Source organism: Tarenaya hassleriana, unplaced genomic scaffold (assembly GCF_000463585.1).
Source record: "Tarenaya hassleriana unplaced genomic scaffold, ASM46358v1 Cleome35, whole genome shotgun sequence".
NCBI lineage: Eukaryota > Viridiplantae > Streptophyta > Magnoliopsida > Brassicales > Cleomaceae > Tarenaya > Tarenaya hassleriana.
In genome coordinates this window covers 878,997-903,430 of record NW_010966617.1, presented here as the reverse complement: position 1 = coordinate 903,430, position 24,434 = coordinate 878,997, and the positions used below count along the sequence as shown (strand labels likewise).

Here is a 24,434-nt window from a genome sequence, read left to right as displayed (position 1 = left end):
AATTTAAAAGGGTTTAATTTAATTTACAGTCTTAATTTTGTTAGTTTAATAACTAAACAAGCGAGGAAGATACCTCAAGTTGTGCGACTTATGTCCGAAGATGCTAAGCATGTGGTGGACCATTCTGCCCACATATATATATATATATATATTTTGGGTAACCTATATATATATAAATATTCTTGTGTATTTAATTTATTTATTGAAAAAACAGTTGTCTTGCGTGATCTAATAGTTTTTAATTTTATTCTAGTTCATACGAGGAACAAGCCTATTGGTGCAGGTCATTTTAAGATGCTAATTAACTATTTGGAGTGATTAATTTTCTTAATACCCTCGCAATTAGATTATTAGCGTCGTAAAATATTTTGTTTACGCCAGGAGAGAGGAGGGATTATGTTTATGCGTAGCTCTGTCGTTTACACAAGTCAATCTGGTTCATGATTTTTTTTCCGGTAATCGAATATCCTGTACTGAGGTCCAAATTAATCTCAGGATAAAAGAATAACCATATGATTTGAAAAATATGATCTTTATTCAAATTTAAAATGCAAATTCGAGATATGACAAATATTTCGCGCTCCTCTTTTATCGGTTTAACTGTCCAAATTTGGATTATACGATTCATGAGTTAAACAAGCATTTGTTGTTAGTTTTGATTATTGCTTCGTTTCCAAGTTTGATCATGAGAAGGCAGATTTGTTTTTTTTTATAAAGAAAAATAAATAGGATATATTCTTGGTAAGAAATGGCATATTCGAGTTTAATTTGATCATATATGGTTAAAAACAACAATTAAATTTCGATACATACATGCATACAATTCATACATGAATCACCCTGAACATTCGTAGAAATACAATTAGTGCATAATTTTTAAAAGAAAAGAAAAAAAATTACAAATTACTTTGTTTAAATGTAATGAAAAATACCCAACAGTCTGTGGGCGAGTGGTTAGCAGGTGAATGCAAAGCATTCAGAGGTTGGCGGTTCGATTTCTGGTTGGGGAGGGGTTTTCACATGAGCTGTCCCGGTCCTCTGGAAGATGTAGTTGGGCCAAAGGCCCGGTGAACTTCCGGATTATCAAAAAAAAAATGTAATGAAAAATCAATTATTCGTATTAAAAACCTTATTTGTTGGGGAATGTTAGATAGACACGTGGAAATTGACAAGAGGGTAATGGTGGGTTGACGTGCACATTACGTAAGATCGTTGGATTCATGTTCCCTTGTTCCTCGTCCATCCTTCCAATTACTTTTTTTAATATTAAAACTCTTACAAAAATAACGATAATAGACAATAATACGCATGTGCCTTCCATTACAATTATACGTTCTTTGTGGCCATTTTTGTGTCTGGTCTTTTGTGAATATAATAAAACGGGCAACATTCCCTCTCTATATACGCTATCAATTTTACAATAATAACAATAACGATACGTCTCTATGGGCTTAATTGGTCAATGTCGTGGATCGCCATGACCATGAGAGGCAAAATATATGTAAGAAATTGGACCGATCTATGTCGGCCCAGCTCAACCTTCATTCATAAAAATTCTGATTATATTTAATTTTAAAATCCTTCAATTTTGTTTTACCATAATTGGATTCTATATCTTTTTATTTTATACGTAAATTATTTATTATTTTTAACATTTAGTATTGTTACCGTTTTGTTAATATTAAAATTTAACATTTAGGAATTAACTTGTAAGGAGGATTAATACTTCAAAACCCGCATTTTAAATATCTTGGTTCAATCCTTCAAAAGAGAAGGTTGCGACGAAGATGTTAATCGTACGATAAAAACGGGTTAGATGAAATGGAAGCAAACTACGAAGGTCCTTTGCTATCGCAAAGCTCCCATACCGTTGAAAGAAAAATTCTACCGTACAGCTATAAGATCTGCATTGATGTATGGTAGTGAGTGTTGGGTGACAAAAGGACAACATGTGTCCAAAATATGTGTGGTCGAGATGAAGATATTGCAATGGATGTATGAACATATACGGATGGACATAATCCGAAATGAGAGTATTAGAGAGAAATTAGGAATCGTAACCATAGAAAAGAAATAATTATGGGAAGGACGCTTAAGGTGGTTTGGTTTGGACATGTAAAACGTAGATCGTTCGACGCTCCGCTTAGAAAATTAGAGAGTATAAGGATAGAAGTGAAGAAACGAGGAAGGGATAAACCTAAACTTATTTGGGAACGAGTCATCAGGAATGATTTGGATGTATTGCAAATTTTGGAGGATAAATGAGTGGAAAAGAAGAATTCATGTGACCGATTCCAAATAAATAAACTTGGGATTAAGATGTTGATGATGTTATTTTTTATAAAAAAAATCATACTCTTTTTACATCTATTAAAAAAATTTGGTTTATTCCGGATTTTAAAATATTCGGTTCTGTTTTTATTCAATCTTCTAAAAATCTAAACCTCTCGGTATTTTTTTAACGGTTTGGCTCCGACATTAACGCTAACTAGGGTTGAGATTCGGGTGAATGTTTCCTAGTTAGGATGAAAATCGTTATCCGATTACACAATAGTCTCTCGAGCATTATATGTTCAGATCGGATCATCAATAGTTAGGGTTTTTATAAATCTGATAAAAGACCATGATCTTCGGGTTATCGTCATCTTCATCGTCCTCCGCCGCCAACGGCAATGGCCAAGTCAACCCTAAACCCGATCGAATGACATTACTGATTTGGGGTGTGGCCTCAATGGCGGCTCTTGTTATGGTAACTGTCGGGTTAGTGAAAGCAAGCATACCGCCGCTGCCTCCGATGATCAGACAAGTGTCGATGGATTTCACAGTCGTTGACGTAACCGACGATGATCGGATCGGAGCCAAGTGGGACGTGTTTCTACGGCTGCCTCCTGAATTTGACTTTTATGTTCGTTGTACGGACGGAGAGGTCCAAGCCTCCATTCTCTACCGCAATCTTACAATAGCAACTTCATCTCCTCAAAGGTATATGAATTTCTTTTTGTTTATTTCGATTTCGGATTAAATTCTCTGATATTTATAAACACTTTTAATCATCACTAATCACTGTTACTATGCTACTAACTGATAGTAGTAGATCTACTTTTTATACAATCAAATCACTTTTAAACGTTTTTCTATAATTTGTTTATAGAAAAAAAGACGTATAACGTGGTTTGGTCACACGAAACGTAGATAGATGGATAGACGATCATATAAACCTGTGTGTGTGTGTGTGTGTATATATATATACATATAATGGTTTACAAACATTACGTGCAAAGTTTGTAAACCAATATCGATGCGTTGCAATATGTGTTGCAGGTACGTTCTCGTCGCTGGAAGGGAGAGGGGTCTAGCAGAGGTGGTTAGGGTTTCAGTGGCGGCGGCGGAGCAGGAAGGTGGGGTTGGTAAAAGCATCATGGATGATATCAAGGAGAGGGGCGAAGTGCGCTTCCAAACGCGGTTGCTCCTTACGGATTGCAGGGAAGACAAAACTGGTCGGATTCGTTACCTCTGTGATGAAGCCGCGGTTGTCCCTTCTCCCGACGCTCCCCAGACTTTGACCACCCTCCCTCAGGACCGTCCCCAATGCCGCGATTCTTCATAATCTCTTTTTGGATTTTTCTTCTCCATATATATTCTCTTCTTAATAATTGTCAAACCAATCTTGTGTTTTTTAGGCTTACGACAAAATCCCTTTTGCTTAACCAAATAAGATCATATTCGACACATGGGCATTTTTTATTTGTCACGAATCGAAACGCATCATGCATATAGATATGATGATGATGATGATGCATGTAAGGTGTGTGTGAGTTGACATGAGGCACTCTGGTTAGGGTGTATGTATATAAATACGAGAGAGATCAATCCCTTTTGTACAGCTTCTACGGTCTTATACTCTATTGAAATACCGATACCCAAACCCCCCAAAAAAATGATTATATATATATATATATATATATTTAAAACAAAAAAAAATGATTTTATATTCACAAGCACATGATCTTTTTTTTTCCTATATTGGCTTCAGATGTGGAGAAACATGATCACTTTCACTCAATATTAAACTTACGAAGACATGTGACGAGCAAACATGCAGTCCAAGCATCGAATCTGAGATTGGTTTATTTTTTGTCAGCTTCTTCACACCACCTTTGCCCAAAATCTATCAGTCAGCTCGGTTCAAGTAGATAACCTGACATAAACATCGAAAATGATTTAAGGGATCGAAACTAGAAACCGGATTTTTTCGTATTTGGATCACTGATCCACACCCAAATCACTCTTTACCTGGTTGTTGGATTCTGTAGAGTTGTAAGCAAAGAGTCTTGGAAATGGCTTTTGGAAGATCTGTTCTGAAACCCTGAACTTCCTCTGCTGCCATCAGTTGGTTCTGGTTTTGTCTGATCATCATTGGTCTGGTATCCGGTTACCTTACAGACAGTGTTCACTGTCTGTGTTTGAACTGAGGAGGAGGAAGATAACTTTGAGCAATGCAACCGAGCTTCGGGTTTCCTCCAGAATTTAGGACTTAGAAATTCCGAACCAGGTAGCTTGCAACATGCTTCTCCTGAGCAGTTGCTCTTGGGGATTCTCCCGCTCGAAATTGCCACGTCGAATGATATTTCGTCCAACGCCATCTCGAGGCCGCTCACTCGTGACTCCAGAGACTGAATCCCACTCTGTGAGCTCCCTATGAATTTCTGCATTTCAATTGAATCATATAAGAAAGGAGTTCTTTTGATACTGTCATTTATTATAAGAATGTTCCCCATTGCAGGGGAAAATATCCAAACTGTCTGTGTCCAACCGCATTGCATCGGATAAGACCATGAACAATGGTATACCTGAATGAGGGCTAAGAGATTGGATTGCTGGTTCTCGATCTGAGCAAGCTGTTCGCGTATCAAAGAGAGTTCCTCCCCATCTTTCTTGTTCTCGTCCTTTTCGTTCTTGTCATTGTCATTGCAAGGGACAACACGGGAGCCAGACCACGAGCCGTGGATTTTATCAGAGACAGCACCCTTCTCTTCAGATGCTAAGGTTCCATGGTCCAAAGACTGAGTCGGAGAAAGAGATGGTGGTCCATTGTTATCCACCTTGGAGACCGCTAACGAGTTCATATTCCCTTGGTTCGTTCTTGCAAGATTTTCCTTTTGTCCGGTTGCAGCATTTGCTTTGTTCATGGGTAAGGAGGGGGACCTCTTCATTCTGGGGGTTGCTTTCTTTGGTCGGGGGGTCTTAAATCCAACTTCAGTTGACGAGCTTCTTGTCACTGACGAAAAGCATCCAATGCTTCCATCATCTGAACCCATTTTTAGACGCAATTAATTGGAATCAGCCCATGAAAATCACCCTCTAAACCTAATATCCAGCCGAATTCAAAGATGTTGTAATTGAAACATACCAGTGGAAGATCTAGATGGAGATGGAGATGGACATGATGAGGCCTCGTCAGTATCGGATTGAACTTCCTTCCACAGCTCCAGTGCACGATTCATTGTTTCTCTGACGATTTTGACCTGAATCATAGATCCAACAGAGCACATCAAAGATCTGATTTAGATTTCCTCGACAGAACCCTGAATCTGGCTTGGTTCAGCGGCAATGATTACCTTATCAAATCTCCTGCTCTCGAGAGCAGCCGTACACGCCTTCTTGTAAAACGGCGCCAACTCCTCCTCCGCCGTCGCCACTCTCACCAACGCCTCCGCCGCCGATTTCCTCGCCGCCCAGTCCTCGCTGCTCAGGAATTCCGTCAGCGACGGGACCAACCAGTCCAAAACAGCCTTTGTTCCCGCGCCGCCTGCGCCGATTACGCTCCCCACGGCAGCCAACAGTGCCGCCTTCGCCTTGAATCCATCGCTCTTCAGCAATTTCCCCATCCTCGGCAGCGCCTTCCTCAGCTGCTCCGCCTCCGGATCCGCCGCCGCCTCCACCGCCGCCGCCAGGCACATCGCCGCCCCGATCTGGGCGTTGGAATCGCCCTCCTGGATAAGCGTATCCATCAGCGGCTTCGCCACGCCGGCGTACGTCTGCCGAGTGACGTGTGCCGACATGTCCGCCGCGGCCGCGGCGCAGGCGGCGCGTACGGATGAATCCGGATCACGGAGACGGCGGATTACAGTGGAGACCATCTTGGAGAGGTGAGGGGAGAGCGAATCGCCATGGGAGCGGGAGAGAAGGGACAATAGAGCGACGCAGTGCTTCCTCACCGGAGATTTGCAGGATGAATCGGTGTTGTGGATACAGTTGAGGAACAAAGAGAAGGAGTCATGAGTGAGGTTTCTGGCTATGGAGTCGAGCTCGGCGGAGGCGAGAGCCAAGGTGTCGCGGTCGGCGAGCTTGTTGAGGCAAGCGATGACGCGCTGCTTGAGATCATGCGGAGACGGCAAGGAATTGACCGGAGGACTCGCCGGAGATCGTAAGTGGATCGACATTTTTTCCGATTTGAGATTCTGGAGATTAATTTTGTCGCATTGAATGTAAACTGTCTGGATATGGCGGCAGAGAGTTGCGATGTATGTCGACGGTTGAGTTGGGTAATGGCTTTTTAAATGCCAACGAGAGAGGGAGTCGTGAAAATAAAAATAAAATTATTTCATTTTTTTCTATTATTATTGTTAGTGTTATTCGTTTTGTTATTATTATGGCCAAAATAGGAGTATTTTTTTTTTAAATCAGGGAGGAATGTTTCTGAAATTGTAAATATATTTATTATAACCATTTAATCCCATTCATATCACCTGAATTTACTTATTTGATAGTAAATTAGTAATTATCCAATGTCATTATCGAAAGGAAAAAATGACAATAATTTTAAATATGAGGAAATAAAATATTGTATAACTTACAGGCAACGGAATATAATCCCAACTGGCAAACCTTGGAACAATTCCAAATATTCGAGTAATTAAGCGGTAATAAGAATATATAAATATTATGTTTCTCTTTGACGATTGACATGTTCAGAATATTGATGGAAATTAATTAATTTATTCAGGTTTTATCAAATGAAATCGAGTTCGTAATTTTAAAACAATTCCAGCTGAATTTGACACCTAGCAACATACCGCGACATGGAGAGATCTCTTTTGTTCATGGAGTCCCATCAATAAAATGATGAGTAACATTTTGAGTGTATTTACATTTTTAAATAATCAAATTAATAAACAAAATTGAATATTCAGAAGGAATAATTCGAATAAAAAAGAGAATTACAGTGGCAGAGAAGTAAATACCGAGAGAGATGATAATGGGGAAGCACGTGAAGGGGACATGGAGAAGGCATATACGAAGAGTGGGGTGGGCAGATGATCACGTGACTTTATTAACTCCTCACTTATTTAATGTTACTGCGATCCTTTTACTGCTTAGCTTTTTAATCCCAGCCCTTTATTGTCGAAAACACTATCCTATTTGTTATTATGATTATATATTATATCAAATACTGATTACTAATCATTTATTAACTAATTATATTATCTACAACTTAACCGTCTATCAAAATAACAACAATAATTTTATACATGCTTACTTGGCATTCATAGGAAGTGGTAAACGTGTCGCCAATATTAGCGGCATGTGATGATTTCTTACGCATGCATGTAAAAACGTTAATTACCGCTATATTATATATTCTCCGATTTACTCGAATCTCATGTACGTATTTTTGTTGCGATCGAAAACAAAATAAAGAGATCGATCCGATGAAAGTAATTAAATATAAGGTTTTATCAACAATCACAAGTGTTACACTCATAAATGCATGAACAATAAAAACAAACCACGAGGGATTTTAGATCTATTATACATATATATATACATTATGAATGCATATAACATACACATATATACATATATATATATATATATATATATATATAAAAGTGGGTATAATTATTATTAGATAAAATTGGATAGAAGCATTGAAAAAAGGAAAAAGAATGATCGTTTTCAAGGAAAAGAGAGAGAGAGCATATATATGCATGATTTGAGGCAAAGAAGGAGACGTGAAGTGTGTGGGAAGGGGCCATGTGAGCTTTTGTTCCGTCCGACAAATCACTTATGGAATGGTTCCTTCGATTTGGCTTTGTCCGGCCCTCGTCTTGTTATTTTCATCCCTCTTTTTTCTTAAAATAAAAATAATTCTACATTTATGTATGATCCCATGAAGTAAAAGATTTTATCGAGGTATACTTTTCGTTATTTCATCTGCAGTGATTTTTTTTTTTTACAGCGGTACATTATAATTATTGGCTAGGGTTTGCAAAATGAATGTTACAGGAAATTCACCAATGTGATTAAAAAAAAAGAAGGAAGAAAGATTGTCAACAATGACGGCCCAGCTAAACCGCTGCATTGATTTGGTCAGTAGAAACATTTAAGATCGGGGATCGATGTGTGCTTTGCTTTGTTTGACCACCGAATCGAAGAAATTGTATCCCTCTTTGTACAATTTTTTCACGGAATATTGGACCGTTTATAACGTTGTCTAGCATTTAAACTCTATCCCAAATTTTTATATTAGTAAAGACTAAAATTAGTGAGATTAAAGATCTCTAGATCTAATCATTTATAATGTCGTTAACCATTTAAAATTTTAAATATTTTTAATTAATTTTTTTTAATACCAATAATATCGAATAAAGCTGTGGTTTTAATATCTTTGTAGATATGACATTGCTATTTTTTCGTACTTTATAAAACGATGACGTCCCAACTAAATAAGATGCAAGAATCTGTGGGGAAGAAGAAGAAGAAAAAAAAGGAAAGCAAAGACACTAGAGGACGAAAGGTGCGAGTGACGTTGTTTGACTATAAAATTAAGTGGCAAAAATAACTATGAAGGAATCCCTAATTTACTTCCAAATACTAACATATATATATATATATATATATACACACACAACTTATGATATATAGGATAAGAATGGAGGAGCCTTTCACATGGCCAAAACCTATGTTATCACAAATCTCCCTCTCTCTCTCTATATATATGTATATATGTATTAGAATTTGTATATCTTAGATGTTGTCATGTGTGTTTTCCCACCAAGGAAACGCTATGCACATGTTGTTCTCTTCTCTCTCCTTCCATTTTAAAAAAAATATGATGTGCATATACATATGAGAGGTCGATGCCCATATACCCATTTGGAGTTTTGGGCAAATATTTTAGAGTTTGGTTCATGTACAAGGAATCCTGCATGTGTTTCACTCGGCCTCAATCTAGCACATGTACATACATACATACATACATACATACATACATACATACATACATACATACATACATACATACATACATACATACATACATACATACATACATACATACATACATACATACATACATACATACATACATACATACATACATACATACATACATGCATATGATTGGGTCCAATCCTGTTTTGGAGGGTTGCTAATTATCATTGAGTAACACATAGATGAAGAAGTTGCGCACACACACACACACAGACCAATCATATGCATTTTTTTTTTGGTTGAACAATCATATGCATTTTCCACATGGAAGCTGCTCTTCAATCATCAAAAGGTTTTTGGATCCATACTCCTTTTTTTTAAATGTCATCATGATTTAGTTTGTCCTGTTACTTACACATATATACGTATGTATATACGTATAATAATACTCATGTTCGGTACATCATTCAAACTCTAAACTCCGCAAGTCTTATTCTTTTCTAGAGTTTTTGAATATTAGGTATTTGAAACGCTGTCAATACATTGACATCTAGCTTAAGTTTATGTTTAATATATAAACTCAACTCCTCTACGTTATATTCTTTGTATAAGATATAGTATTTTAAATTTGAGGATATGGGGATGGCATATCAATTATCATAAATCATTATTCATCATAAGAAGAAGAAATATTGCATTCAAAGGTAAAGAAAAAATGGCCAATGCAATGCAGAAGAAAAGCAATATATTAGGTACGCTTTCATGATTGACGACAGCCAAACTCACCAACTCAAAATTAATTGGATTTAATTTATAGAAAATTAATATTTACTGGGGGTAATTTTTAGAAAATGGGTTAGAAGAGAAGGTTCATGATGGGCCATTTAGATGAAAATGTGAGCCCATCATTACAAAAAAAAAAATCATTATATGGGCCGAAATGGAAGCCCGAATATAAATGGGCCTTTTGATTTCCTATTTAAAATTACTTTTTTTATAAGCAATTTTAAATGCATGTAAAATTGTCAAAACTGTAATTCTAATAATGGAACTAAAAATTCTCAAAGTTTGTATTTAATGACAAAAATCGCGGGACGCGAAAATGGAAAAAATTCTAGAGCATTGAATCGAAAGCCTCAAATTACTTATTACATCACATGATATCATTAGAATATTGTTTTTATTTTTTTGATGATCTACCTACTTTACCCATACCATGTTGGAAATATCACGAAAATGCCACAGGACGTCCCCAATGTCTGAATCCCTAGCGCTGCGCCCCTAATCCAAAGTTCACCGGCTATCACCGGTAACCACAACCTGTACGCAACCTACCAACGGCTGTCCAAAAACCTATATGTACATATATATATATATATATATATATATGTGTGTGTGTTTTACAGCGTAATTAATATTTAATCATCTTTGAAAACCAATTTAGCTTCTCGAAAAGAAAAGAAAATAATAAAAGAGGGCGAAAAAACGAAAAGGGAAAATAAAAATAAAAACAATAATATTGTTAATTACATTTTCTAATTAAGCGTCACGTAGAAATCCTTTTGGTAACTCTCTCATCTTTCATAAAACTTGTCTCAGTGGCTTCTCTTCAGGGATTGTTTTTTTTTTTGGTCTATCTGTATTTCGTGGGATGTAAGAACAAGTTTGGTCTCTTGTTTATCTTCGAAATTCGGTAATTATACGATCTTCTTTCGATTTCGAAGCATTTAACTTTATGGTGAAGTGAATGTGAGAAATAATCCGCGGATTCAGTTCAAATGATCGGATTTTTTTTGTTCATTGCTTCAATCTGTTGTTGATTTCGATTTGTGTTTATTCTAGTTGCTAGATCTGCTGATGGTTCTTGTTATGGTCGGGATGAGTTCGAGTTCGAGTTTGGTTCTCACAAAGTTTTTTCTTTAAAAAAAATTGTTTTTCTTGTGATTGATTTCCAGAGTTCTAAGGATGTGATTTCTGGATGAAGATAAATCGATTTTTTCATCTCTTCGTATTTTGGGCTTTTGGGCGATGAAGAGGTCGAGAGATGATGAAATTTACATGAACACTCAAATTCGAAGGCCTGTCGTTTCGTCTCGTGAAGAAGCGTAAGCCTATCTCTTAATCTCGTCAGTTCGATCCTCCATTTGAGATCAGGCAAGCTTTTAATCGATAAATTGAGTTCCTTTTTCTGTTTGTTTGATTGGTCTGGTTCATGTTGAGCTTCTCAGAGTTCGGTTGATTCGTCGAGTTCTCATGCTTTCCAACTGATCTGTAATGGTAGTTTCTTGTCGGATTTGAGCATATCCTGTCGTTTAGACCTTGTAGGAGAGATTACAGTTCTTCTCCATAAGGCCCAGGATTTGACTTTTTACTTTGAACAAGAGCGGTGACGGCTTTGAGATTCTGAAAGGCTTTCAATTATCTAGTTTTCGCTGACGCATTTTCTTTCCATCTGGACAAAGTCAAACAATGGTCGGACCAGGAGGTGCCCAGAAGCTAACTACAAATGATGCACTTGCTTACCTCAAGGCCGTGAAGGATAAATTCCATGATAAACGCGAACAATACGACGAGTTTCTCGAGGTCATGAAGGATTTTAAGGCTCAGAGGTGTAGTTTCGATCTCCGATCCATTGATTTGCCCTTTTGTTCATCCCTCTTCCAATGTAACGCTCAGTGCTCTATGTCCATCCTGTAGAATCGATACCGCTGGTGTAATAATAAGGGTGAAGGAACTTTTCAAAGGTCATAGAGAGCTGATTTTAGGGTTCAATACCTTCTTGCCAAAGGGTTATGAGATCACCCTCTTGCCCGAGGACGGGCAGCCTGCTCCGAAGAAACCTGTTGAGTTTGAGGAAGCGATTAATTTTGTCAACAAGATTAAGGTTCGATCCATTTCCCGATAATCTGAATCCATGGCAGCGCTCTTGCTTCTTCTTCTGCCCATCTCTTAGATATCGTTACTCTGCAGACGAGGTTTCAGGGGGATGATCGTGTGTACAAATCATTTTTAGATATTTTGAATATGTACAGAAAGGAGAATAAGTCCATTACTGAGGTCTACCAGGAGGTATGTTCATCGATAATCAGTGTTTTTATGCTGTTATTCCTTTGGCTTTGTTGCTCTTCCTTTCCATGGTGTGGTCGGGTTTATCTTGCAGGTGGCTACCCTTTTTCGGGATCATCATGATTTGCTAGTCGAGTTTACTCACTTTCTCCCCGATACTTCTGCAACTGCACCATCTCATTCCGTTAAAAATTCTTTGTCACGCGACGGCGGCGTGTCTGTGCATACTATGATCCGCCAAATGCCCTCTGATAAGGTTTCTCCTCTCCGGGTTTTACTTGGGATAAATTTTTCTCTATATGCATACCGTGTTATCAAAAGTCTATAACCAAATTCACATCTGTTATGGGCATTGTTTACAGAAGGAAAGGAACGTTATTACTTCACATCCTGACCGTGACCTGAGCATTGAGCGTCCTGACCTGGACCACGAGAAATCTCCAATGAAAGAAAATGAAGAGCAAGTGAGACGTAATGACAAAGAAAGCGAGCAGAGGGATGTCAGAGACGGGAGAGGTAGCGAAAGAGGCGGTAGAGATTTTGAATATGATAGCCAGACACAGCAGTTTCCCGTCAGCAAAAGCAAACCACCACTTAGGGGCGATAATTCTGCTGAACTTTCCAATCAAGGCAGGGAAGGTGATAGTTCTGTTTTTTTTTCCTCCTTAAATAAGTGAGTTTTGTTGACTTCGTGTTCTAATCATGTTCCGAAATTATGCGTCGGTTTCTCTGTTATATATTCTGCGCGTTTGTTTTTAAAAGGACTCTGTTTTGCGACAGGTTATAGCCAAGAACTTGGTTTTGTGGATAGAGTGAAGGAAAAGCTACACATTTCCGAGTACCAGGAATTTTTAAGATGCCTTAATCTCTATTCAAAAGAAATAATCAGCCAGCCGGAGTTGAAATCTTTGGTATGCATATACGTGGACTCGAAACTCTCTCTTTCTCCTTGTTAGTTTGAGGATGTACTTACGGTCAATGATACGGAGTTCGACCACGTAATTTTTTTTGTATCAGGTGGGGGATTTAATTGGACGGTATCCGGACCTCACGGATGCTTTCAGAGAATTTTTGGTGCAGTGTGAAAAGACTGGTAGCCGAGCGGAATTATGCTTTTCTCTTCTCGCCTCCTTTGGTTTAGAAAATAACATAGATCTCGTCTTTTCTTTTTTGGCAGAAGGATTGCTCTCTAGCATTGTTACCAGGAGTAAGTTTGGCTTTCTTCTTTAAAATTTATATATATATATATATATCTTTTAATTTAGTAATTTGCAATGAAAACTGAAAAGGGAAAAAAACGGGTTCTCGTCATTGGATTGATGCAGAATCCATGTGGAGTGAAGGCAGTTATAATCGATCTGCTAAGGTGGAAGACAAGGACAGAGACCGAGAACGCGAAAGGGATGAAAAGTATAGAGAAAGAGACCGTGAGAGGGAGAGGCTTGAAAAGGCTGCAGCAAGTAACAAATGGGCAAAACCTATCAATGAACTCGATCTCTCAAACTGTGAGCAATGCACTCCTAGTTACCGGCTACTTCCGAAGAGTGTATGTATAGCCGTGGTTCATCATGATTTTAACCGTTTTTCCCCGGTTTTAGTTTTCATGTCGATATTCTGTTTCATGCAGTACCCGATTCCTGTTGCAAGCTCAAGAACCGAGCTTGGTAGCCAAGTACTCAACGATCACTGGGTTTCCGTCACTTCAGGAAGTGAAGATTATTCTTTTAAACACATGCGGAAAAACCAGTACGAAGAGAGCCTCTTCCGTTGTGAGGATGACAGGTTGTTTAGTCGGTGGAAAGGAAGAACATTTTTATTCCATTTCTTCGATGAATAATGGTTACTGTCCTGTTGTTTCTGTAATTGATGTTACGTTCTTTCCATCACAATCTGACCGCCTTTTATCATTTGGTGAATAAAATGTCTGTTGATGTGGATTTAGGTTTGAGCTGGACATGTTGTTGGAGTCTGTGAACTCGACAGCAAAGCGTGTGGAGGAACTATTGGCGAAAATTAACAGTAACGAGTTGAGAACTGACAGCCCCATCCGTATCGAGGATTACCTCACAGGTATAGTCGGTACAAAAATATCACTGTTCATTGTCTTTTGCATGCATCTTATCCGGTTTCACGGATTTCTTTCCGTTAACAATGGATTTCTTTCACTTCTTTTTTTTTTCCCTTTAGCTCTGAACCTAAGATGCATCGAACGCCTATATGGTGACCACGGGCTCGATGTCATGGACGTACTGAAGAAGAATGCGTCTCTTGCTTTGCCCGTAATACTAACCCGTTTGAAACAGAAGCAAGAAGATTGGGCGAGGTGTCGTTCTGATTTTAACAAAGTCTGGGCTGAAATATATGCCAAGAACTACCACAAATCACTCGATCATCGTAGTTTCTATTTCAAACAACAGGACTCGAAGAATCTGAGCACGAAAGGTTTTTCCCCGAAACCCTGTATCTGGATATCTTGATGTCACAGAAATGGATCGTGGTAGAAGCATTTAACCAATATTATCCATGTTTTGGTTACAATGTGTTGCTGAATTTCTCGTGTATTACTTTCTTTCTTTCTTTTTTGCTGCAGCACTGATTGCGGAGATAAAAGAGATCACCGAGAAGAAGAGAAAGGATGATGATACGTTCCTTGTTATTGCAGCAAGAAACAGGAGATCCATTTCTCCCCATCTGGAGTTTGAGTATCGGGACCCGGGTATTCACGATGATCTGTATCAGCTAATCAAGTATTCGTGTGCTGAAATGTGCACAACTGAACAGTTGGATAAGGTGATGAAGATTTGGACAACCTTTGTGGAACCAATGTTTGGTGCTCTTCGGCCTCGGGGCGATGAAGACAGAGAAGATGTTGCCAAGTCCAAGAACGACCAGAATGTGAAAAGTGGTAACACAAGCGTCGGGGAGAGCGAGGGCAGTTCTCATAGCGGTGGTGCTAATGTTGTCAGCTCTAGACGTTCCAATGCCGCCCGAAAAGTCAATGGAAATAATGGGATGGGACAACCTAGTAATCCAGAGAGGGATGTCTCTGCTCGTAAGAACTCAGATGTTTTATGTGATTCCACACGGCATGACCAAACACCGAAGCATGCTTCCACTTCCGACGAAAGACATGACAGCAAAGAAGCTATGTGTAGTGAACGTATTCACAATTCAAATGCATCCCCTGGGAATAGATTATCAGACCAAAACAATGGGAGACTGAGCATCGGATACATGGCAGGTAACACCCGAAATCTTGCTTCAGTACTGTTTTTTCTTCAAGTTTCCTTTAATGAAACGATGGGTGGTAAGGTACCCTTCTTGTTTTTTTCACTTGGTCAGGTCTTAGCAATATTAACCCCAGGCCTAGTGGTGGAGCCGGCGGCGAAAGTGAGACAGAATTGAAGCTTAACGATGGGAATTCGCCGAAAACAGAGGTATTTTTGGGCAATGAAGCTCTTGAACTCTATTATCTCGCAGATATTCATATGAAACTGTCTAAAGGGATTACTCCATATGATCTATATGGTTTCATTGTGCTTAGATTCTTTTTAAGGAAAACTAGAAAAGTCGAAATCCTTTAGAGGGTTATATTCTAGTTCTATGGTAGTAGGCAAGAGATGGTATCTGTTTGATGTGCTTTTAATTTTTCTCCACAGGCCGGTGTTAAGCAAGTATTGATAGAGACGGGGAATCAAAGAAGCGATGAAGGATTGGGTGGACAGCCGAAAGTTGAAAGAGAAGAGGGTGAGCTTTCTCCTAATGGAGATTTCGAGGAAGACAATTTTTCAGTTTTTGCGGGAAGTGGTGTGGAGGCAACCGACAAGGTTAATGACAATGGCGGAAAAGACCTAAACCGAAAGAGTAGTGGAGAAGAGGAAGCATGTCATGGCCATGGGGAGACAGGTGTAGAGAATGAAGCTGATGATGATGAAAGCGCTCCAAGATCATCAGAGGAAAGCGGAAATGCATCAGAGAATGGCGATGTTTCTGGAACCGAGTCTGGTGAAGGTGAAGATTGTTCTCGGGAGGAGCAAGGAGACGATGAACTAGAGCGTGATAACAAGGTAGAAAGCGAAGGTGACGCTAATGCCCACGATGTGGAGGGAAACAGGTCTGCGTTACCGTTTTCAGAACGGTTCTTACAACATGTGAAGCCTCTCGCAAAGTATGTCTCTCCAGGATCGCGTGAAAAGGACAAGGATTCTCTAAAGCACTCATTGGCCTTTTACGGGAATGATTCATTTTATGTCCTTTTCAGGCTTCACCAGGTAAGAGGATCATCACTAAAAGCTTCCAGCTTTTTTCACTGAGGTAAAAAACTTACAACAGACGGTTAATCTTTGACAGATGTTGTATGAGAGAATACTTTCTGCAAAGATCAATTCATCGTCCCCAGAAAGGAAGTGGAAAGGCATGAATGCAAAGAACAACGGCGATCCCTACTCCAGGTGATTTTTTTTTTCTTTTGTACGTAAATTATTCTCTCGTCGTCTCCTCTGCTCAATTTGCATTCACTTTTGTGAATGGACAGCTTCATGAATGCTTTATACAACCTGGTTGATGGTACATCTGATAATGCAAAATTCGAAGATGATTGCCATTCTATTATCGGGATTCAGTCATATGTCCTCTTCACATTGGACAAACTAATTTATAAGCTCATTAAGCATGTAAGTTTTTTCCCCTTTTTCGTGTTTTTTCATTGGTCCTTCAATGGCTGGCTATTCAACTGAACTGTTTGTGTTTCGGATTTAGCTCCAAGTAGTTGCAAGCGATGATACGGACAACAAGCTTATACAGCTATGCACATATGAGAAGTCCAGGAACCTCGAAAGATTTGGTGATGTTGTTTATTATGATAATGCTCGTGTTCTCATCCCCGATGAGAATATCTACCGCTTTGAATGCGTAAGTTTTTCTTTTTTTACTCAAACTTATCGACTCTTTTTCCATTGTAACTCCTTGGTGCTTCCACTAACTCTGTAAATTATTGCAGAAATCATCAACACCAACGAAACTCACGATCCAGCTTATGGACTACGGATACGAGAAGCCCGAGGTGACAACCGTAATCATGGATCCGAGTTTTGCAGCTTATCTTCACAATGACTTCCTGTCTGTTGGACCAAACAGAAGAGACAAGTCCGGGATTTATTTACAGAGGTTAGCGTGGAAACACGGGACAAAACACACTAGCCTTTGTTTTTTGGTTTGCTCGAACCAATGAGGAAACTCGTGAAACAATTCTTTTTTTGTTGGTTTCAGGAACAAACGCAAAAATGGAGGAGGTGATGAGCAGCTATACCCCATTGAAGGAGTTAAGATAATCAATGGATTGGAATGTAAGATAGCCTGCAGTTCTTCCAAGGTAAAGAGTTTTTGTCCTGATTTTATGGTTTCTGAGTACATATGAGCTTGGTTTTGAAATCTCTCTCTCTCTCTATGCAGGTATCGTATGTATTAGACACAGAGGATTTTTTGCATCGTGCCAAGAAGAGGAAGAGGAAAGCTTCGGACCAGAGTGGTTCAGCCCTCAGACAAGACACCGTTCCCATGTGTTCTTTAACTAGACACCAACAGAGGATTCTTAGATACCATCAACTTCTTGCTGGCCAGTGAAAGAAAAAATAAAAAGAAGTCAACTTCTTCAACAAATGTGGCAAATTCACTGGCCTACCTTCCTTTTCGAAGAGAAGGAACCGAACCGGATGAAGGCTGCTTCTCTACGACTGCTGATTCCTCAATCTGGTTCTGGTCCCATGTTGTTTGTTTGTCTGAATGATTAAAACAAAATAAAAATGAAAGGGAGAACGAGAAAAAAAGTAAAGGACCTTTTGGCATCTCCTTTAGCTCCAAATGTAGTTTTTTTTCTTTTCCTTTTCTTTTTATCAGCATTGTACATAGGAGGGCTTCTGTATGTTGTAACATTTGGGACACTTCCCCTTTCTCCCCTTTGTTTGCTCTCATTGTTTCAATGTTTATTCACCTGAATGAATAAATATGTCTTATACCTCCTCTTTCCAGCTTTACATACCCATTTCTTCACATATTCCCAATGTCGTCAATCTAGCCGGCAAGCTCGCTGATTGGGGGCCGGTCCATGACGTCAGCTGCAGCCGCTGCATTACGGTGGAGCACTCGGTCTATACTGGGCAGCTTAGGAATCTGAGCTAAGAGATCGATGGTTCGACGCAATAGACGGGCAAGATCACCTTCATCCATCGCGATCTCCATCATCATTTCCTTCCAGCTTAATCCCGACGCCCATGCTTCAACCATTCCAGAAAACTGGCTGTCCAGACAACATGAGATCTCTACCTCGTGTTTCTCTTGCAGTTGCAGCAGAGCACTTCTCTGTTCCTCCAAGAAGTTAACCGTCTTTATTACAGTATCGGAGCACTCGTAGATATAGTTGTTGTCTCTCCATGCTCGGACTTTTATGCCCTCGGAGACTAAACTTGCACATACTGCGGCCAGCTGTGGAGGTTTTAGATCTACCAGAGCCTTGTTCCGAAGAACCATCGCAAGCCAAAGCTCGTTTTCTCCTCGGATTGCAGCTGCTGTTTCTCCAAGAGGATAGATTACGTGCGTGCTAATGTCCAGTGCCCTGCTTTCTTGGATTACGTTGCTTATCCGCAAGAAATCTTTCCAACCAGATGGCTCTATCTGCTCCAAACGGTTGATGAGACGTCTCGATCTTGCCTTGAGCCGTTTTATCTTCTCCACTGTCAGCTTTGCATTGTCTAGTATCTTCTTATATTCCCTGAAGCCCGCGGTACGAGATATCTTCTTCTTCAGACGCGATACTTTGCTCCTCTGTTCCTTGTACTTCTCCACGGCGTTATCGTACTCTTCTGACATATGTAACACCTCGTCTTCTTCAGAAAGGCTGCTTAAGACAGGCACATTTAAACTCCAGGACCATGTCTCGAGAGATCCTTCCGCGCTCCACAGGCTTCCTAGCTCGGATTCAGCTAGTTTATCCCACTGCATGTCCGCTTTATCAAGAAGCATCTTCATGATTTCCCGAGGCAAAGCATCTCCCAGCGCTAGAGCAACGTTAGGGAAACCTGTCTTGTATACAGTCCTAACCCACTTCTCCGTAAAGAGATACCAAGAGTTATCAGAGCCAAGGGCCACGTAATATGATGGTTCCAAAACAGGTTTTTCAGGATCTTCCGCCATTGACTCTTCCTCGATTACCTTCAGTGAAAAAGACTCATGTGTGGAAATCATCTTTTGAAGATTTGAACCGCTGAAAGAATCGACATGTCCCAAGTAAATAGCAGGGACTGACTGTTGGATCCCTCCCGAGTCTTTGTACTGCAAGCACATAAACGGTAAATGTCCATCAGCCATCCCCTTTAATAGCGGTTTTAGGGCTGAGAATCTCTCAGACTCCATCCTTCTGCGCAGTTCAGTACGCTTGCGCTTCTCTTCCCTCAGTTCTTCCTGAAGCTCAGTGATCTCCTTGTATTCCTCCCTCGAGAGGAGTTTTCTACTCTTCTTATCTATTGCTTCATCGCTTATTTCAGCGGTCAGAATCTCAATCTTCTTGTCTATTTCGGCAAGTTCCACTTTAGCAGCAACCATCACATTGCTGCTCACATAGTTTCCGAAACTTTGTTCAACTAATTTCTTGGCTTCTTCCAGGCTTCTCCCTGCTTGTAGGACTTTCACATCCTCCGACACGTTTGATTTACTAGTAACTTTAGAACCGGCTAAAAGATTCAGTACCATTCCGTATGAAGCTTTAAACTGTGACACAAGAGGTTTTACTCCAGTAAAGACAAGTTTGGAGCACTCTTCAGCACCTTCAAAAGGTGACTGAACCAGCACAGCGTAGCCCTTTTCATCAGTGCCTCTACGTCCAGCACGCCCAGCCATCTGGAACAACTCGTTAGGGCTTAACTGGATCCGTTCATTACCAGCCTTTTTAGACAGAGATGAAATAACAGCTGTTCTGGCCGGCATGTTTATTCCAGCAGCAAGAGTTTCAGTAGCAAAGACAACCTTAACAAGCCCTCGCTGAAACAGTTCTTCGATGAATGATTTCCATAGAGGTAAACAGCCTGCATGATGAGCAGCGACTCCTCTTAGAAGTCCTCTCTCTGCACTTTCTCTCACAGCATCTGGATAAAGAACACGGAACTTCTTCAAAGCAAGTTCCACCTCACTTTTCTCGCATTCATCTAAAAGATCAAAGTTTTCAACATATTGCACAGCTGCATCACATCCTCTACGGTTAAAAATGAACCATATCGCTGGCAGCATATCCCTTGCCTCAAGATGCCATAACGTATCACTGATTTGAGGAACCTGGAAATTATAATTTAACCTTGTCCTTAAACGATTAAGAGACATCTCAATCAAAGAATTGAAAGAAATTGTGGAGAACTTGGATATCGAGAGAACATGTAAAGGCACCAATACTTGCTTTTTTCTTGTAGAAAACTAATATAATACCTGAGAACGGCGAATCTTGTTTATCTCATTCTTCGAAAGAGGGTGCTCAGAAACGTTCACGGGACTATTGTAGCTCATATGACCACCTCGTTTTCTGGACTTCCTTCTCCTAGGCCCCTCATAATCGTCATCATACAATCTATCTTCTGAAGCAGAAAGTTGTAAGTAATTGAGAGACAGCTTCCTGTTCCAATTTATATTAAACTCTTAGTATCACGCTCCATTATTTATGATAAGGAAAAAACATCCAAACTGTCAGAAAACTGAGGAATAGACAGAGTACCTATTCATGCGTGTCCCTTTCTCATCGAGTAATGGTAATAGAGAATGCTTCGTTGAGAAGTACCAAGTTAGTGGAACAGGACGTCTTGACGATGTTACCAACTCAGTCTTGCCATGTATCTGAATGAAAAGACGTTGCAAATAACACATCTTAGAAACTACGCCACTAGCACAACTAAGAATCAGTAGCATAGTAATAGTATTGTTAACAAGACACTGAGAACGTAATAAGCAAACCAGTACAGAAGCTATTTGAAGAAGTAAGGAAATGAGACGCTGATTGATAGGTGAAGGTACATTTCATTAGCCACTTATGATAGGAACATAATGACAGAACACCACAGAGTAGTCATAGCACAATAAGTTAGCCAAGCCACACCTGACCAATCCAACCAGATAACTCGTCAGGGTTCGCAACTGTGGCTGATAGGCATATAAGTTGAACCTCCTTTGGAGAATAAATGACCTGAACGTATCAACAAAAAAAAATCCAACTGAGAGGCTTCATTAATACAGGTTTCGAAACAGGGGAGGCTGTTTGAAGAAAGGGAACAGAAGAACTCACTATCTCTTCCCACACAGTCCCCCTAGATATGTCACTTAAATAATGAACTTCATCCAGAACAATTGCATCAACATGGAAAAGACCAGCCCCAGAAGAAGCCATTCCAACACTGAACAAAAAGACAATTTTCCGCCATCTCCTTAAGAGACCAAACACGCAAAGCTTTATACTTTATAATGCCCAAATATGAATACCTATTATATAACATGTTTCGCAGAATCTCTGTAGTCATGATAACAATCTGAGCTTCCTTGTTGATGGCGGTATCACCTGTGAGCAGACCAACATTATCATCGCCAAATGTCTCCCTAGAAAAACAAAGAAACAACAACTGAAATCAACAACCATAACTCCCTTCTTCCTTTACAACTATTCGAGCAATGTTGCTAACGTGAGACATTTCAAGAGAACACCAGACTTCCCGTGAATCCATGGGAGCAAGCAGTACCTAAACTCGCGGAACTTCTGGTTAGATAGTGCTTTTAGCGGTGTCGTGTAGAACAAACGCCGGCCTCGGGCAACTGTGGCAACAGCTGCTGCTTCAGCTATCAATGTCTTTCCACTGCTTGTCGGAGCAGAGACCACGACAGAAGACCCTCTCAAGAAAGCTTCTACAGCCAATCTCTAACACAAACGACAAAGTTCCATATATCAGAACGTCAGACAACGTAAACGCAGGATCGATAGAAGCACAACTGAAATCTCCAATCAAATTCAGAGTTCGAGGAAAAAGACCTGAAATTTATCGATACGAAAATCATAGAGGGACGCGAGCTCATCAATATCAATCATCTCCACGCCGAAATCCCGAACAAGGCTACGGAGCTTCTCCACTCTCTGCCACTTCAACTCCACGCGCAGCCGAGCCGATTCCGCCGGCAAATCCGCCGACAGCTCGGCTTCATCGTCGCTCTGCGGGACTTCCTCGGAAAATTCACCGGAAATGTCATCGTACTCATCCGCAGCTTCATCATCACCGTCTTCATCCTCTCCTTCCTCCTCCTCCTCGTCCTCCTCCTCCTCCACCTCTTCGTACTCCTCGCCCGAGAGCTGAGGCTGTGCCGGCGAAAGAAAACTCGAGCGCGGGAAGGAGATACGCGGCAAAGTCCGGCGGAGGAGAGATCTCAGAAAGCAACATCCTGGCGAATGAGAGAGAGAGCGGTGGAGAATGGACGGAAATGGCAACACTTTGAGCGAAGAAGCTGCCGAGAGCGAGACCACGGGCAGAGCGTTCATGGCGGAATGGTTCCAATTTTTTTTTTGGATATTATACCAATAAATAAATAAATGACTCTCTTTCATTTTTCCTTCCTGGAAGATATTTTCCATTTATCCAGTTGTTGCTGAAAAGAAAATGATAAAACGATATTTTAATAGCCCGTTAAGAAATAATTTTTATTATTATCATGTAATAATTATATGTTTTGTATATTAAATAAAATTCGGAACGTCACTTTGCGTACACCAAAATACCTTTAAAATATTGACATTTTGTATAAATATATATTCATTTACCTTCGGTCTGTCCCTCACCAAACCCAATTTCTTGACTGCGCAAAAGCCACCGGAATTCAACGGCGGAGATGGCCCTATCACGCCTTTCGTCTCGATCCAACGGTCTTCTCCGATCTGCGGCGGCGGCCGTCTTGCTCCGCCGGACGATCTCCACGGACACGTCGCCGATGACTATCGATATCTCGTTACCCTTCACGGCGCATCTCGTGGAGCCACCGTCACGCGCCGTCGAGACCTCCCCGAAGGAGCTCCTCTCGTTCTACCGCGACATGGTCGTGATGCGACGGATGGAGATCGCCGCCGATTCGCTCTACAAGGCGAAGCTGATCCGTGGGTTCTGCCATTTGTACGATGGGCAAGAAGCCGTCGCGATCGGAATGGAGGCGGCGATTACCAAGCAGGACGCCATTATTACTTCGTATCGAGACCACTGCACGTTCTTAGGCCGTGGCGGCTCGCTCGTAGAGGCGTTCTCCGAGCTTATGGGAAGAAAGGCGGGTTGTTCCAACGGAAAAGGAGGATCTATGCATTTCTACAAGAAGGACGCGGGCTTTTACGGTGGTCACGGAATCGTCGGGGCTCAGATTCCGCTTGGGTGTGGTCTGGCCTTCGCGCAGAAGTACTCCAAGGATGAAGCTGTGACTTTTACTTTGTATGGTGACGGTGCTGCGAATCAGGGACAGTTGTTCGAGGCTTTGAATATCGCGGCGCTTTGGGACTTGCCTGCGATTCTGGTCTGCGAGAATAATCATTGTGAGCATTTTATGTTCTGTTTTGATGGAGTTTTGAAAGAGTGATGTTTGGCTCTGGTTTGGTTTTGTTGATTGGATGATTTGGTGATGCAGACGGGATGGGAACGGCTGAATGGAGGGCAGCTAAGTCTCCGGCCTATTTCAAGCGTGGAGACTATGTTCCTGGATTGAAGGTGCTGATCTTCTAGTGTTGAAATGTTCGTCCTTTACTTCGTTTCTGAATATGTAGCTATGTCAGTTTTTGTTGGTATGGTACTATGGTGTAGTATTGTGAAACTTGAAAACTTTCCCTCAGATATGAAACGAGAGATTTAGGAGATAAGGCTTTACGTAAAAGATGAAATGGAAAGGATAAAACTTCATGTGATGTCTGATTCTGATATGCATTTGGAAGGGCCCTGGTGATTAATAGGAACTTGGATAGCAAGAGTATCAGCGGGAATGTGTCCAATCCAAAGTCTTATCTTTTTCGTTTGAAATTAGTTGCTGCTGTTTTTTCTTGGTTGCTCCAATTAAATTGAATTGAATCGTGTTATTTCGCTCCGGTTGAGGAAAGAGGGACCATGAAC

At 40.4% G+C, this 24,434-nt stretch overlaps 5 protein-coding genes across 5 annotated transcripts in view; 3 read left to right on the top strand and 2 right to left on the bottom strand.

The window, feature by feature from the left end:
* The first annotated feature begins 2,593 nt into the window (after positions 1-2,593).
* LOC104822072 lies at positions 2,594-3,731 on the top strand. Its single transcript, XM_010553162.1, has 2 exons — positions 2,594-2,982; positions 3,322-3,731. Exons 1-2 carry the CDS (start codon positions 2,624-2,626, stop codon positions 3,605-3,607), a joined length of 645 nt encoding a protein of 214 aa, XP_010551464.1. The 5' UTR covers positions 2,594-2,623; the 3' UTR covers positions 3,608-3,731.
* Positions 3,732-3,964: 233 nt separating this feature from the next.
* On the bottom strand, positions 3,965-6,580 carry LOC104822071 (microtubule-associated protein TORTIFOLIA1). Its single transcript, XM_010553161.1, has 5 exons — positions 5,619-6,580; positions 5,411-5,525; positions 4,851-5,308; positions 4,294-4,706; positions 3,965-4,198 (listed from the first exon to the last, which is right to left on the bottom strand). The coding sequence occupies exons 1-5, from the start codon at positions 6,441-6,443 to the stop codon at positions 4,186-4,188; spliced, it is 1,824 nt and encodes a 607-aa protein (XP_010551463.1). The 5' UTR covers positions 6,444-6,580; the 3' UTR covers positions 3,965-4,185.
* Positions 6,581-10,791: 4,211 nt separating this feature from the next.
* Positions 10,792-18,252, top strand: LOC104822068 (paired amphipathic helix protein Sin3-like 3). Its single transcript, XM_010553159.2, has 23 exons — positions 10,792-10,909; positions 11,172-11,321; positions 11,679-11,825; positions 11,914-12,100; positions 12,187-12,285; positions 12,377-12,538; positions 12,645-12,921; positions 13,063-13,193; positions 13,300-13,375; positions 13,460-13,489; positions 13,608-13,828; positions 13,910-14,064; positions 14,225-14,352; positions 14,470-14,724; positions 14,873-15,523; positions 15,625-15,719; positions 15,942-16,553; positions 16,633-16,733; positions 16,817-16,955; positions 17,041-17,193; positions 17,282-17,448; positions 17,551-17,653; positions 17,734-18,252. Exons 2-23 carry the CDS (start codon positions 11,245-11,247, stop codon positions 17,902-17,904), a joined length of 4,137 nt encoding a protein of 1,378 aa, XP_010551461.1. The 5' UTR covers positions 10,792-10,909; positions 11,172-11,244; the 3' UTR covers positions 17,905-18,252.
* Positions 17,950-22,866, bottom strand: LOC104822069 (DExH-box ATP-dependent RNA helicase DExH15 chloroplastic). The gene is made up of 8 exons (XM_010553160.2): positions 22,334-22,866; positions 22,047-22,222; positions 21,793-21,906; positions 21,599-21,707; positions 21,413-21,499; positions 21,035-21,153; positions 20,752-20,935; positions 17,950-20,604 (listed from the first exon to the last, which is right to left on the bottom strand). Exons 1-8 carry the CDS (start codon positions 22,832-22,834, stop codon positions 18,352-18,354), a joined length of 3,543 nt encoding a protein of 1,180 aa, XP_010551462.1. The 5' UTR covers positions 22,835-22,866; the 3' UTR covers positions 17,950-18,351.
* A 244-nt stretch (positions 22,867-23,110) lies between these two features.
* LOC104822067 (pyruvate dehydrogenase E1 component subunit alpha-2, mitochondrial-like) overlaps positions 23,111-24,434 on the top strand; it is a 4,006-nt gene continuing 2,682 nt past the window's right edge. The window contains exons 1-2 of the mRNA XM_010553158.2: positions 23,111-23,866; positions 23,959-24,038. Of these exons, the coding sequence (XP_010551460.1) occupies positions 23,182-23,866; positions 23,959-24,038 (765 nt within the window). The 5' untranslated portion in view covers positions 23,111-23,181. The remainder of the gene's footprint in view (positions 23,867-23,958; positions 24,039-24,434) is intronic.